Source organism: Epinephelus lanceolatus, chromosome 3 (genome assembly GCF_041903045.1).
Source record: "Epinephelus lanceolatus isolate andai-2023 chromosome 3, ASM4190304v1, whole genome shotgun sequence".
NCBI lineage: Eukaryota > Metazoa > Chordata > Actinopteri > Perciformes > Serranidae > Epinephelus > Epinephelus lanceolatus.
The window spans coordinates 46,589,015-46,605,095 of NC_135736.1; the positions used below are offsets into that span (position 1 = coordinate 46,589,015).

At 41.7% G+C, this 16,081-nt stretch overlaps 1 protein-coding gene across 1 annotated transcript in view; it reads left to right on the forward strand.

Annotated features, from left to right (window-relative positions):
• gpr179 (G protein-coupled receptor 179) overlaps positions 1-15,664 on the forward strand; it is a 37,996-nt gene extending 22,332 nt beyond the window's left edge. Inside the window, exons 6-11 of the mRNA XM_033625227.2 lie at positions 4,920-5,029; positions 5,767-6,005; positions 6,620-6,758; positions 6,859-6,961; positions 9,531-9,680; positions 10,066-15,664. Coding sequence (XP_033481118.2) covers positions 4,920-5,029; positions 5,767-6,005; positions 6,620-6,758; positions 6,859-6,961; positions 9,531-9,680; positions 10,066-13,494 — 4,170 coding nt within the window. The 3' untranslated portion in view covers positions 13,495-15,664. The remainder of the gene's footprint in view (positions 1-4,919; positions 5,030-5,766; positions 6,006-6,619; positions 6,759-6,858; positions 6,962-9,530; positions 9,681-10,065) is intronic.
• Positions 15,665-16,081: the final 417 nt, after the last annotated feature.

The following is a 16,081-nucleotide window of genomic DNA, read 5'->3' on the forward strand; positions in this document are numbered from 1 at the left end:
TGTGTGAGTTGGTGTAAAAGGGGAAGACACTGTACAAATGGAGATATAATATGGATACCATGTGGCAATGTGAAAAGACCTCTTTGAACACGTTAAGCATCAATTTAAAAAAATAATAAACTTAGGGAGTTAAGAGGTTTTTTTGCATGAGCAGTGATGACTGAACAGATTACAGACTGTAGATTAGAACAAATAGAAATCCATGGGTATAATGTTGGTGACAAGAGGATTTCTGAAGGGGCAGTTTGAGGCCTGGATTTGATATTCCCACTCGCTGCCATCTTGGCAGGTACAGGAGACAATCCTAATTCATTTCCCAGAATCAGGATTTTTGGGGGGGATTATGATAAGCATTGGGTTTACTTGAGGTTAAGGCTGAGCGTGATAGGCCGAGAGCTCTGTCAGTCAGATACAAGTACTCTGTGACACAGTGGTTCCCAACTGGTGGGTCGCAGTCCAAAAGTGGATCACAGATCCATTCTGAATGGACCGCAAGTGACTTGTAAACATGTCTATTGTGTAAAAATAATTCTTTTTTTTAGGGACAGTGAATTTCCAGCACAGAGCTGCATTTTCTAAGTCCAGTTTCCTGCCAAACCCAAGCATGACACTGAATGTATTAAACTGTGTGGACCATGAACTACAGCAATGACTAAAGAGACAACTGGACCTCGTAGCTGGACCAGTTGGGAACCACTGCTGTAACATGTTGCCAGTTTATTGGGTACATTTAGCTTAACTGTTTTTAGAGACACGTTGATTGAAATTTATTGTCATTATGGAGGTTTTGCAGTTGGTGTTGTTGTTGACATGTGTTATACTGAGATGTGGTGCTATTTATTTTACTTCACAATAGCTGCTCCAGTTTTCTAACCGCTCTTAAGACTTAAAGGTCCAGCATGTGGATTTTGTGGCATCTAGCAATGATGTTGCAGAACTGAAACTTCTCCTGTGCACCATGCGTGCAGGGGAGCTATGGTGGCCGTCGTAAAATGGCCCTATCTAGAACCACTGTGGTTTGTCCATTTTGAGCTACAGTTGAAACAACACAAACAAAGCAAACTCCGTGGAAGATGAGCCGCTCTGTTTGTGGATATTATTATTGATATAACAGCTCATTCTAAGCTAATGAAAACACAATGATACTTAGTTTTAGGTGGTTATACCCTAATGAAACATTGTTATGAATATTATGTACCATCTCTGCCAATTGATGCCCCTAATTCCTACACATTGGAAGTTTTAAAACTCATATCTCTGTCAATCACAAGACAGTAAAGCAAGCTGCAAACATTAACAATATTCTTCCTCTGGTCCAGTAATTCCCACAGGGTCCAGATTTCTCATTTGTCATTGTCATTTGTTCAAGGTCAATTTACTTGCGTTTGCCCATGTTGTCGTGCTAGTTTGCTGTCTCTGTCATGTAGCTGCCCATTAGTCACTCACTCTACAGCATGGAACGGCAATTCAAAGTAAAAGCTCTGTGCTGGAAATTCACTGTACTTCAAAATAAAGTGTGTTTTTTACAAACTTGACACGTTTGTGAGTCACTTGCGGTCCATTCAGAATGGACCCGGGACCCAACAGTTGGGAACCACTGCTTTAGTCTATATTTGTGATATATTGGCAGTTTTTAATCTAATGATTTAAATGTTTTGTTCATTCAGAAACAGAAAAGAGAAGTATAAAATTGAAAGATAAAATGTAGACGTCACAACTATACAATGAAATTTGAATATGCTTGAGTAAATTAAGGGCAGTGCAAAGGATTCGATGAGGACAATGAGCGAGAAAAGGCTGAAGCTGTTCAAAATAGTAACACTGTAAGATGACGATAAATACAGGATACAGAGCAATATGATTTAAACAGTAAAGCTATGTATACTGTACAGTACAGTGATGTAAGACAGGGCAGGAAGTGCAGAAAAATGACCAACATCTCTTTTGGTATTTTGAGTTCTGTTTGGAGAAATTCAAAGGTGAATTGCAGCCCACATGTCTGACTGTAGTTCTGAAAGTTGGTCAGAAAGGTCAGAGTTCACTCTCATCTCAGCGAGGGGTCACTGACAGGAGAGGGCGTCCACTTCATCTACAAACAGATCACCTGCTGGAGGGCTTGTTTGTTGTGCACGTGGAGAACAGTCGTAGTGCTCGTCCTGCTCTGAAAGCTTATTGATTGTATTGATTAAAGTAATCAGAGTGTGAAGCTGGGTTAGGAGTGCAGTACTTACGGCAAGTAGGCTACAAATCCCTACTTGTACTTTAGTCTCTTTAGGTCTTCTACTACTGCTCCTTCTACTGCTACACTTACTGCTACTATCATTAGTGGTACAAGTACTAATATGTAAGTACATTTACTCAAGTACTATCCTTACAAATCCAACCCAGTCACTAGATTAAATGTTGGCTTTGTTCATTTCTGCAAACAACAGATATGTTACATTTGTAGGTTTTACATGAAGCAGATATGTTGAAACTTTACGTTTCAATTTTGGCTTAAAATACTCGGTTTGGTTGCTACAAACGCCGCCAGTCGTGCCATTAAAAACTGCCCACTTTTTTCACTACAAACAAACATGGCTGAAAATTTCCCAACTGTCGTTAATTGATACCTATTTTTGTAGCTACAATCACCGCTGTAAATGTCCCTAGCTGTTGTTAAAAAATGTCCACATTTGTCGCCACAACCAAACACAGCTGGAAATATCCCAGCGTGTTGTTAAAAAGTACCCATTGTTTTTGCTACAAACAAACACAGCTAAAAATGTCTCGACCTGTCGTTAAAACATCTGCTTTTGTTGCTGCAATAATGGCTGGAAATGTTCCAGAATCTCATTAAGAAATAGCTGCTTTTGCTGTGACAGCCACTACTGGAAATGTCCAGAACTCTTGTTTAGAAATACCCACTTTTGTCACTACAAACACAAATGCAAATATCCCCACCTCTCATTAAAAAATATCTGCGTTTGTCGCAACAATCATGGCTGGAAATGTCCTGAACACTTGTTAATATACTTGTTTTTAATTGCTACTGACACAGCTGGAAATGTTCAGATGTGTAATTAAAGTAGACCTGCTTTTGTTGCTAAAATCACCGCTGGAAATGTCCAGAACTCTTGTTTAGAAATACCCAGTTTTGTTCTTCCAACAAAACTGGAAATTTCCCAACATGTTGTTAAATTATACCTGCTTTTGTTGCTACAAACACAACTGGAAATGTCTCCACCTCTCGTTAAAAAAATACCTGCTTTTGTTGCTAGAAACACGGATGGAAATGTCCAGAATGCTTGTTTAGAAATACTTGCTTTTGTTGCTACAAACAAGGCTGGACATGTCCCGACATGTTGTTAAAAAAATACCTGCTTTTGTCGCTACAAACACAGCTGGAAATGTCCTGAACGCTTATTAAAAATAGTTGTTTTTATTGCTACTAACACGGCTGGAAATGTCCAGATGTGTCGTTAAATTAAACCTACCTTTGTCGCTACAATCACTACTGGAAATGTCCAGAATGCTTGTTTAGAAATACCTGCTTTTGTTGCTACAAACAAGGCTGGACATGTCCTGAACGCTTGTCAAAAATAGTTGTTTTTATTGCTACTAACACGGCTGGAAATGTCCAGATGTGTTGTTAAATTAAACAGTCACTTCTGCAAAAATCCAGAACTCTTGTTTAGAAATACCTGTTTTTGTTGCTGCAAACAACTCTGGACACGTCTCGACGTGTTCTTAAAAAATACACACTTTTGTCACTACGAACATGGCTGAAAATGTCCAAACGTGTTGTTAAAGATGACCCACTTTTGTTGTTACAAACACATCTGGAAATGTGCCAAACTCTCATTAAAAAATACCTGCTTTTGTCACTAGTAACACGGCTGGACATGTCCCGACGTTTTGTTAAAAGATGCCTAATTTTGTTGATACAAACATGGCTGGAAATGTCCTGACCTGTCAGGGGAACATGAATGTGTGAACCAAATTTTGTGACATTGCATCCAACAGCTGTGGAGACATTTAACTTAAACCACGAGCATCATCACAGCGCTAGAAGAAAAATCAGGGGATTACTGAAGTTATTAGGATCATAGAAACGTCACGAGGTTATCACAGAGAACCCGTACTCACTGAGGTCACTGGGGTTTCTTTTTTGGCTCCACCCAGTCATCGTAGCTTTAGATCGACCAATCAGATTACCTCCCCGTCTATAACCGAGACCCCAATCTGCCCCTGAGTGCAGGCCATTTCTGCTGATTAAAACCGCCTTTGTCTGGATGTTTACTGTCCGTCGTCTCTGATTCTATATGTATTCACTCTGAGTGGTTTTATCCTTTATGAGTGGTTCCAACACAATGATGCAAATTTGCATTCACATTTTAGGCTTTAGGCTGATGCTCTTATCCAGAGTGACGGAGACTGACTGTCACAGCAGAATGAGCTTTAATTCCTGGATTACAGTCATCCACTCTACTGTTACGTACTGAACTGAAAACCTGCTGCTGAGTGTGACCGACTGAACGTATTCACAATGTAAAAAAACACATTGTACTTTTTAAAAAGGAAGTTTTAGTTTTAGTTATAGTAACAGCAGCAGAAGCACCAATAATGATAGTAAAAGTTAAGTAATATGATGGCCTCTGAATGGTTCCTGATACGGTATAGGTGGGGCCATGCCTTTGTTGTATGTTTTTAAAGGCCTGACAAAGATCTGCAGTGGTCGAAACATGTTAGCTGTTTTAATGATTTAGCCACTACAACAAAGGCTTTTTAACATTTCCTTCCTCTTTTTCTATATTTCTAGAGTGCCTGATTGCCTTCCTGTGTATCCCATAGTAACAGTAGTACTTGTAGCAGCATTAGAACTAGTATGGTAGTATTTGACTTACAGTGAGTGTCTCCCTCTCTCTGTGTCTCTGCAGGTGTTCATCATGTACTTCAAGCCGAGTACATTCAGGTGTATTCTGCTCCGCTGGGTCCGAATGCTCGGCTTCTCCATCGTCTACGGGACTGTCACACTGAAAATGTACAGGTGGGTTTGTAATTTCTTTTATTTTACAGTAACATCCTGTTAGACTTCAACACTGCAATTATTCTACTGACGTTTAGTTGGTAAAAACATTCACCTATTAGAAATACTCAGATCACAGTCTGCACTTAAAGAATAGATATTAAAGTGCTGCATAAACCTAGCAGGTTTGTTAGATCTTTAGGAGGCCGTCAGCTGGTAGAACTTGGAGTTGAGGTGTAGATCTCAAAGATGTAAAAACACTGTCATACCTCACCAGAAACATGTTTGTTATTTTTACTTCTGGAAAAGGAAAATTAAATGTGCCATTATCCTGTAAATTGTCAGCCACAGTTAAATTGTCTCACTTCAAAAAGTCCTTCAGCCTCCAAAGTTAGTCTTCTCATGCATTCATAGTTACGGTGCCTTGCAAAAATAAACATTTTTTTAAATGAAATTAAAAAAACAGAGAAGTGGTGCGTGCAAATGTATTCACCCCTTTGCTATGAAGCCCCTTAATAAGATCTGATGTTATCATTGACCTTCAGAAGTCACATAATTAGTTAAATAAAATCCAACTGTGTGCAACCCAAGTGTCACTTGATCTCAGTATATATACACCTGCTCTGAAAGGGCCAGAATCCCCAATAAAAATCGATTTAAATCACAGATTGTAATAGGACAAACCCCAAGACACTGTATCTACATTTCCCACATTTTGTCTTCAGCAGTGAAACATTAATTGATTCTTGCCTCTACAGGGTCCTGAAGGTGTTCCTCTCGCGCACGGCCCAGAGGGTGCCCTACATGTCCAGCCTCCACTTGCTAAGGATCCTGGGAGTGATGCTGATGACGGTCAGCTGGTTCCTGTGTGCGTGGACGGTTGGCGTTCTGCAGAACCGCGACAGGAACATCCCGGTGTTCATCACGACCAACACATCGGACGGTCAGGGGTTCAACCTGTGTTACCTGGACCGCTGGGACTACATGATGGCTGTGGGTGAGTGGCAGCAGAGGTGAAGACGAGCCTGGACACCTGAGATTACTTTTACAGTGATCTTTTAAGTGATATACTGAAAACGTAAAATGGTTTAAACATTTCGTAAAACTCAACTCATACTTTGACCTCAAATAATGGTCAAGAAGATTTTATTCATTTTCCATAACCGCTTATCCTGTTGGGGGTTGCGGGGGGGGGGGGGGGGGGGCTATCCAAGCTATCCAAGCTGAGCCCACACTGACACGGGGAGAACATGCAAACTCCACACAGAAGGGCTCCTCCACCCTGGGTTCAAACCAGGAACCCAATGCAAAGCATGAGGGATCAGATTATTTAGTCTTACTTAATTGTGGGGATAAAACCAAAGGTAACGACAACTGCAGTATCAGTGATAATCCCTCATTGCACAGGAAACAACGGTAGGTCAAAGTCGAACTACGAAACTACAACAATAAGGCTAAAGTAACAAGAATTCACTTTAAAAAATAAAGTAACTCCAACTATCTTGACAGTTTACACATTATTAGGAGTTCATCAGTATTAGACTGATGAATCATACTTACCTCAAACATCTGCATTATTATTTTACCTGAACTGACTTTGTTCTGCCACAGCTGAGCTTCTGTTCCTGTGCTGGGGCAGCTCCCTCTGGACCGCCGTCAGGCCGGTCCCCTCAGCCTTCCACGAGCCTCGCTACATGGGCATCGCCATCCACAACGAGCTGCTCCTCTCCTCCATGTTTCACCTGCTCAGGTAACCAGCGAGCATGTCTCTGAACCTCTCAGATTCAGGACAGCTAACCTGCAGCAGAGCAGCTTATGTGACTTTATCTGGTGCTCTCTGTCGCCCTCAGGTTCACCTTTCCCTCTCTTCATCCTGATTGGATGTTGTTGCTCTCCTTCACGCACACCCATGTGACCATCACTGTGACGCTCGCCCTGCTCTTCATTCCAAAGGTACTCAGCATTTTTACGTCATGGTGAAAAAAGGGAGTCAAATTTGGGTAGAATGAGGGCTCAGTGTAGACACTGGTCATTAATTAAGTATAAAAAAATGTATATTTAAAAAGTTCTCGCCTTAATCCGTGTTTATTTAAATTGCATCAATGTGATTGATAAGTAACGCTGTGAATTAAGGTGTCATGGCATATTTTCATGTCCCTCAGGATTACAGGAAGTACTGTGTCACATGTACCCAGCTGTAATTCTCATCACACAACAAAAAAACACTTGTTGAGTAGATGAAAAATAAATAACTATGTTTGTATATTTTTTATAAATATCGATGCATCACTTTAACGTTGCAGCTGGTAAAGGAGGATGAAGTTTTACACTGCTGGGTGGGTTGTGAATTTCTCCAACAAATCAATAAAGGTGTATCTTAACCCAATGGTTCCCAACTGGTGGGTCCATTCTGAATGGTCTGCGAGTGATTCGATGTCAGGTTAGTAAAAAATAAATAAAAGGCACTTTATTTTTAAGTACAGTGCATTTCCAGCACAAAGCCTTTAATTTGGAGTGCCATTTTCTGCTGTAGAGTGAGTGACTAACAGACAGCTGCTTGACAAAGACAACAAACGAGCTGGACAACATGGTCAAACCAATTATGACGCTGAATAAACTGTGTGGACCTTGAACTAATGACTAAGGAGAAATCTGGACCCCATGGCTTTATGAGTTGGGAACCACTGTCTTAACCTAGAATTAAACATGATAATGTATTTGCTGATTCAAATAAATGTAGTGGAGTGAACCCAACTGGCCACCAATGTCTTCGGGCATTGATATTTAATTGAATTTAGGTTGTGACGTCTAATGCCAACATCAACTTTGAGTACTGAGGACAGATGGCGTTGATATTTTGTTGGTTTTAAGGTGTGTTGTTAAGTAACTGAAATCCAGTGTCTTCCAAAGGTCTCATGCCAACGCCGTCTTAATGTAAAACAACCACATTTAGTCGTAAAGTATGGAGAACAAAACCCAACGTCTGCAAAATGTCAGAATTTTAATGTCCTTGCATCACAAAACTCTAGCATCATTACACATTTTAAATATAATTTAAAATACACGTTCACACGATTTTCATTCCAACCAAAATTTCACGTCTGACGACAGACAGACAGACAGACAGACAGACAGACGGGCAGGTAGTTGGGTAAGTGGGAACGTGATGCGAACACCGCTCTCTCGGGTGAAAGTCAGTGTTTGTTGGACCCTCCCACCTTCCCCACTTGGACTTTCACCGCCTTAACTTTCGTCCTTGTCCTGCCGCGTTTCCCCCTGACACCACCAGGCGCCGTTAAACTATAACGGCAACCGGCCGCATATCATGCCAACATTTAAGGATGCCTTTTTTCGTCGATTTCTGACGCAGCAAGTCACTGCCCAAGTGCTGGATTTCGACAACTTCGGAGTGAGAGTGGGCTCTTCAGGGTGTTTATTGCAGAGGAAATGAAGGATTTCTTGTAGATGTTTTTCCAGGCTAGCAGGAGTTTGTACCGTCTGCCTGATAAAAGTAACTAAAAGGAGTGGTGGAGGGGGTGAGAAGAGTCCTCTGCGATCGGGGTGGTTTTCCTGATCACTGAGCAGTTATACAGTTCACATAGAGGAGTTTGGAATGAGCCAATTAGTTTGCTGGTCTGGTTAGTTAAATGGAAATACTCAGGTAAAGTACCACTCCCTAAAAACTGTACTTATATAGTACAGTATAGTTAATGTTCTAGGATCTTTCTACTCCTCCTACATTGGCATGGTATGCAAACATGTGTGCTGTGAAAAGCTGACATTCTTTCGAATATCTTTGCAAGATTTTATGACAATTCATCCAATAATTGTGGAAAATTTCACCCTATATAAATGTTTCATCCATAACTCAGCTGTATCTGAATGCGCACGACTACACACAATAGCCCAGAGATTTACAGAGATTGCACCATATGCCCCACTACAAAGTCCCTTCTTTAGTTTGCCTTGGCTTTTTTTTTAAACATAGAACCAAACAGCGCAGGAATAATGTGGCCTAAGTGTGTGACTTTAGACAGTCAGTCTCTACTGTGACATAAGATACGCTTTATCAACAATGACAATGGCATAACATGGTAATAACAATCATTTACAATCCTTGTTATATGGCAGCTGATCTCGTCCTCTGCTCAGGGATAAGGAGTTCCTGAATTTGTATACTTTTATGACTGCTGCTCTTCTTGTTTGCATTATCTACTATCTCTAGCTTTTTGATTTTCCAGGCGATGGGATGCACACAAAACACGTCGTCAAAACATCACACTCTTCCCATCCAGGCTGTCCATTTCACACAGACAATGAATCAGCGCTGTAACTACCTTCGCTGCTGGCTTTAAGGCGAAACAATGCCATCCCTCTATTCCTATATTGTAGGTTTTATAAAGAATGGCAAGACGGTATAACAGCGTGACATTCTGGCCTTGAACAGGCAGCGTAAAAGGGGCTTATGTCTTTATTTGTGAAATGTTTACATATGAATTGTACACCTGTTTGTGTTCCACAGTTTCTCTATGTGTCTAAGCCGGGGAGAGAGGAGATTGCAGCAGAGGTATATGAAGATGAAGTGGACCTGCGGCGCTCCGGCTCATACCTCAACAGCAGTTTTCACTCTGCTTGGAGTGAGCACAGTGGAGTGGACCCGGATGACTTTCGGGTAAACTCTCTCGTCCACTCAGAACGATGTTATCACTTTGCATTGGGACATCATTTACAAAATGTGGAAGAAATTCCAAAGGTCACATTTAAATAAGGAAACTAAATGTCCCTTAATTTTAGTTATGACCACATGTAGACTCACTTAAACAGATCTTAAATTAAATCATAATTTAAATCATAAATTAACAGTAAATACAAGCAATGGCAGAATGAACATATGTTTTATAACCTTTCTCCACCCTCTGTCCTTGTCCTAAATGGTGTTCTTACATGAAAACGTGTCTGTTACCTTTCCTCTGACTTGTTACTCTCCATATCTTTTCCTCTCCTCAATCATTTCCTCAATCCCTTCATCAATTCCCTTCCTTCTTTATATGCACCAGGATGAATTGAAGAAGTTATATGCCCAGTTAGAAGTCCACAAGACCAAGAAGATGACAGCAAACAACCCTCATCTGTCAAAGAAGCGAAGTTCCCGATGTGCATTGGGGAGATCCATTATTAAACGCATTGCTGAGATCCCAGAAAGCATGAGTCGGCAGTGCAGCCGCGAGGAAAGAGATGGATCCTTCCACAGTAGAATCAGTGTGAATCGGCCCGACTCTTTTAGGAGGGGCCCAGATACTATAAGTATCAGTTACAAAAGTTCGATGAAATCATCATCACCATCACCATCCATGCGCAAGTCCCAAAGTGATCATCACTATGTCAGGGAAAGAGACCCATCCTTACGTGACTCCATGTTAAAGGCCAACACTGTGAAAAGGTCATCACGGCGATCTGAGACAGACTCCTTGGATATTCCACCAGGGGTCTGCAAGTCAGCCAGTGCACAAAATCTGACAATTGATACCAATCTCCTGCATCCTGATCACACCAGGCTTCATAAGTCCTGGAGTTTAACTTCCACAACTGCTCATTCAATGGAGAACATAGCCAAGGTGAACAGAGCCAGCACAGTGCTGACGAGGTCTAGGCAGAGCATTTCAATAAGTGACCAGACCAGGAGTGCTCTCCAGTCAGAGTCATATGACAAGGCTGAGGTCTGTCCTTGGGAGGTGGAACCAGAACAATCAGGGGACAAGAACCAGAAGCATGTCACCTATGCCAACACTGAGGATTGTGAGAGAAAAGGGCCACTGTCTCCAGAGGTGCTTATCTGTCCCTGGGACCATATACCACCTGTAGAAAAGAATCCTTCAGTGGATAAGGGAATAGGTGAAACCGAGTCCCCCAAACCACAAGCCCCTGTGTCTGCAAGTGCACCGGGCACTCCTAGACCAAAGTTCACAAAAGATCAACGTGTCTTCTCCTTCCGCACCACCACCACTAAGTGGCTCTCTGTGAAATCAGTGATGGGATCCATGGACGCAGGGAGCAGATCCAGTAAGGAGGGAAATTTAAACAAAGAGGATGCCGTTTCACAAAAAAGTCAGGAAAGTGTTTCCACAACACCAAGATCAGGAACATCTAGTAGACGTCCAAGCATGGAAAAGAGGTCACTGCAGAAAAGAAGTAAGACAGTAGATAAACCATGCCTTGTGAAGCAGAATGCCATCAGACTGTCCTCTGGGGATTCTGGGGAGAGAAGCCCAAGAAGGCTCGTGATTGTAAAATCTGCCGTCTACCCTTGGGACATGGATGATATGCAAAAAGATGGCACCTATGAAAATGTGTTTTTATCAAGGCAGAACAGCAAACGTGGTAGTATCAGTTCTTGGGAAACTGCCAGCAGCTGTAGAACTCCTTCAACTCACAGAAGAGGTAGCAATCGAATCACACCAGTCCGCAATATTTCCCAAACAGATGTATGTCCATGGGATGGAGCTGGTACTTCCCAGGAAGGAGAGAGACTAAAGAAGCAGCAGAGCGTTAAAGCAGATGTCTGCCCTTGGGAATCACAGGTATCAGAACCATCTAATGTATGTCCCTGGGAATCTCAAGGGCAAGGTAATGTGAGAAGACAAGGAAGTGGCCGTGGTGAAGCGTGTCCTTGGGAAACACAGGATATTCCTGTTATTTATTATACTAATATATCCACAGATTCACAGGCACAACTGTCTTTAAAACATACAGCAAATGTATGTCCCTGGGAGACTGCAGAAAGTCCCCAACCTTCAATAAGGCAAGGTAATGAATATGCTAATGTTTGTCCTTGGGATGCTCAGGACAAGTCTGAAGTTGTATATGAAAACCTAAATCCTTTGGAAGCTAAGGGATCACTGTCGGTGCCTATTCGACAAGAAGTTTTGAAGCCTGCTATCTATCCTGGTGCATCAAAAGAAAGTTCACCAAAATCACCTGCCCTGCATATAGGTAGACAAATGACCAAGGCAGCAGAAAGTTGTCCATGGGATTTCCCTGATCCCCCTAAAAACGTGGGGAATATTTGCCCATGGGAAGAAGAGAACACTGAGCCAACAAATACAGGCTCAAGTACACAAATGACCATCAAGATAGATATTTGTCCCTGGGAAACTGGAGAATCAGACAAACCAGAAGACTCACAAAAAGGTGTCTCAACTCTGAAAGCTGCTTCCGCAGAGACTGATGGGAAAGGTGACAGAAAAGTAAACGTATGTCCCTGGGAAACGGACCAGCCTGAAAAAACTGCAGTTACCAAGATGGTATCACAAGGACTGGAAAGGCCGGCAGATGTCTGTCCATGGGATAGTGCCGAACCAGAGTCGGGAAAGCCACAGGTCCCTAAAACATCAGAGAGTCATGTTAAGCAAGACACAACTCGCGCAAATGTTTGTCCATGGGATACAGAGGATGCAGGGGCAGTCAAAACTGAAGTATCAAAAGCATCAGAGAGGCTACAAAGACAAGGAAATTCACGGGAAGATGTTTGCCCTTGGGACACAGAGGCCCCAAAAGTTCTGACAAAGCAAGACAGCGCTTGGGCAGATGTTTGTCCATGGGAAACAGGAGAGCCAAAAGTTTTAAAAAAGCAAGATAGCGCTCGTGGAGATGTTTGTCCGTGGGAAACAGAAGAGCCAAAAGTTTTCAAAAAGCAAGATAGCGCTCTTGGAGATGTTTGTCCGTGGGAAACAGAAGAGCCGAGAGTTTTAAAAAAACAAGATAGCGCACGGGAAGAGGTTTGTCCTTGGGATTCAGATGAGCCAAAGGTTTTCAAAAAGCAAGATAGTGCACGTGCAGAAGTTTGTCCATGGGACACAGGTGAGCCAGGAGATGTCAAAAAGCAGGATAGTGCACGTGGAAGTGTTTGTCCATGGGAGACTGATGAACCAGAAGTTGTCAAAAAGCAGGATAGTGCACGTGGAAGTGTTTGTCCATGGGAGACTGATGAACCAGAAGTTGTCAAAAAGCAGGATAGTGCACGGGGAAGTGTTTGTCCATGGGAGACTGATGAACCAGAAGTTGTCAAAAAGCAGGATAGTGCACGGGGAAACGTTTGTCCATGGGAGACTGATGAACCAGAAGTTGTCAAAAAGCAAGATAGCACTGGAGCAGATGTTTGTCCCTGGGAATCTAAGGATCCACAAACCTCAACTGAAAAAGTTCACATTCCCTACAGTGACCAAGATTATGTCACAGCAAACCAGGGTCCATGCAGTGAAGAAGAGATTCCAGCAGATATCGGCACAGAGCATGGGTCTAAAGAAAACTTAGCCCTGGGCCGACGGGATGCTTTGTGTCCCTGGGAGATGGTAAGGAGCAGATCTGGTTCATTCACAGACAATGCCTCAGATGTCTTTACATGGGAACCTGAGAATATTCCTGAGGAAGATGAGGAGGATGATGCAGAATGTGCTGCTGAGGCTCTTGTATTCCCGCCTGACTTGTGATGTAAATCTAGCCAGCATTTGCTTTCACTTTTGACCCCTCCCGCTAAATCAAGGGGAGTGTGAACTCTGTAAAACCATTTGGGTGGCACCCTGTTGATGATCTAGGGGAACTTTGAAGTTTTTAACTTCTCCAGCTCTACAGGGAGGTCAGAGGACAGGGTCTGCTCACGAACAGAAAGCCCTTTCTTGTGGACACTTACGTGGGCTAATCAGACAGGACTTAGGGCTGTTAATTCAGGTTGGACTATATTTGGGCCATGCCGCTGTCTAATAAAGAAGCCTGTAGTAGACTTGATGAGCTGAACACAATAAGTTGTGTAAACCTGACTGAAAAAAAAGTTTCTTTAGCTGAAGCACAGACTGCATTGTGTCCCTCATGAAACCAGCAATGAACTACAGACAGACATTTCTTGGCTGATGGAAGGGCATCTAAAGCGTTTAGATGAAGCCCCTATTCCTCCTGCTTCTACCCTCCATTTTTAATTGAAATGTTTTTTGTGTCTTTGTATGTTTTTAGGTGATTATACACGTATTTGCCATATTCATACAGTGTGTCGGACCCATGATTGGGGTGAATATGTTACAAAGCCTGCACTTGACAAGTCCAGAGTGCGTGCAAACACAGATATAGCACAACAGATGGAACTCTAAGTTTAACCAGCATCCGCCAGATAAATTCAGTTTAATTTTGCTCTTTTGTGGAAATTTTATTTTTGAAGTACAAGTGTTAAGTGTAAAGCAGTGCCGCCAGGACTACAATGGATGTCAAATTACATTTTTTATCAAGTATTTATGATTGATAAAACTATGCATACCTGTTTGCTTAATGATGATTTAATGACTAAACGCCAATGATTAATATTACGCTCTCACTTTTGATTCAGTCACAATAAAGGGAAAAATAGCATTCCACCATTTAAAGAAACAATGCCAAAAACTGCATAAATCACCATAAACTCGAGACCTACACCCTAAAAACTTTACCCATTACTGTGGAGTTAAAACTGCATAATTGTTTTATGTCTGGGCATTCGGAAAGTCTTGTCAGCACATTTATGCACTGGATACTCGTTTAACTAAGATGGGACAATGAGATTAACATTAAAAACTGTGCTTTCTAAATATTTGGTAATTGCGATGAACATCAAATTGGACAGGACATTTGTGTTGCAGTTAACTTGACCTGCTTCCAACTCTGAAATTTACCAAATGTTGTGCAAGTACAGTGCAAGTTGGGGACCTGAAGCCTCAGTTTCAATAGCAAATAGGGCTCCCCCAATTTAGTTGATCAGTTGCTAGTTAATGTTTTGGTCAAGGACATAAGTTTTTGTCAGGGTTCTTTATGCAGATGATATTTGTCATTATAGTCATATTTTTCTTGTTCTGTGCAAGAGATTCCTCTGCATGACTTCATCGATATGCAGATGGCCAGTAATACTAGGCATATAATGAGATTTTTAAAATTCAGTTTATGTTTTAGTCTTTTGACTATTAGGTATCTTCATTAGCTAGAAATGTCTTCACATCATGAGTGGCCCTACATTACAATATCTGACATCAGTACTATTTTAAAGGTCCAGGATTTAGGGGGATTTATTGGCAGAAATGGGATACAAGTATGTTTTCTTAAGTGTATACTCACCGGAAAATTAGGATTGTTGTGTTTTCATTGCCTTAGAATAAGCTGTGTGTGTATCTAAATAGGAAGCAGGTCATTGTCGATGGAGATCACCATGTTGCACTGCCATGTAGCCCAGAACAGACACACCAAACAGTGGTTTTAGATAGGGCCATTAGTGTTTTCAAGTCAACCACCGTAGTTAGCAGCCCCTCCAAGACAAGCAGCGTGGGAAAAATGATTTTTTTCACACAATGTTGCTTTATAAAGTGTTTTTACCAGTTTTAAACACCAGGTCTGTTTGTTTTGGAGAGGAGGAGACCTCTGCGGATAATTTAGCTCCTGGGAAAAAAATTATATGGATCTTAAGTTATCAGCCAAAACAGGTGAGCACAGATTAGCAAGTGCTGGGCTAGTGATCATCTCTGATGAGCCAAACACTGTAGGAGAAACATGGATTTGTAACGTGAAACTGCTTTATTAAGTGTTTTTTACCATTTTTAATCACCTGGTCTGTTTGTTTTGGAGAGGAAGAGACCTCTGCTGATAATTTGGCTCCCAATAAAAACCTCCTGAACAATGAACACTGAAGGAATTCTCATCAGGAGAAGTTGCAACTGCCTGCAATCTGCACCCTCTCCACTAGATGCCACTAAATCTTACACAGTGGACCTTTAAAGAATCATTACTCTACGTTTCAGATACAGACTGCAACTTTTTCAAAAGCAGTATTATGTTTGAAAAGCTTTTGTGGTGAATAAAACGTACAATATTAACAGTTTTCTGTATTGATGTAATTACGTCACACGTCTATGCCAGCAATCTGTGAAATCAGGTATCAGTTTTTCAGGATTTCTGCAACAGTGTCATTTAGTCCCAAACAGCTGCAGTGATTTTTTTTCATTCAGCGACTCCATTGTTGAAATACTGCGCCGAAGTTTTTGTCGATGGAGTGACCTAGTTTTGTGA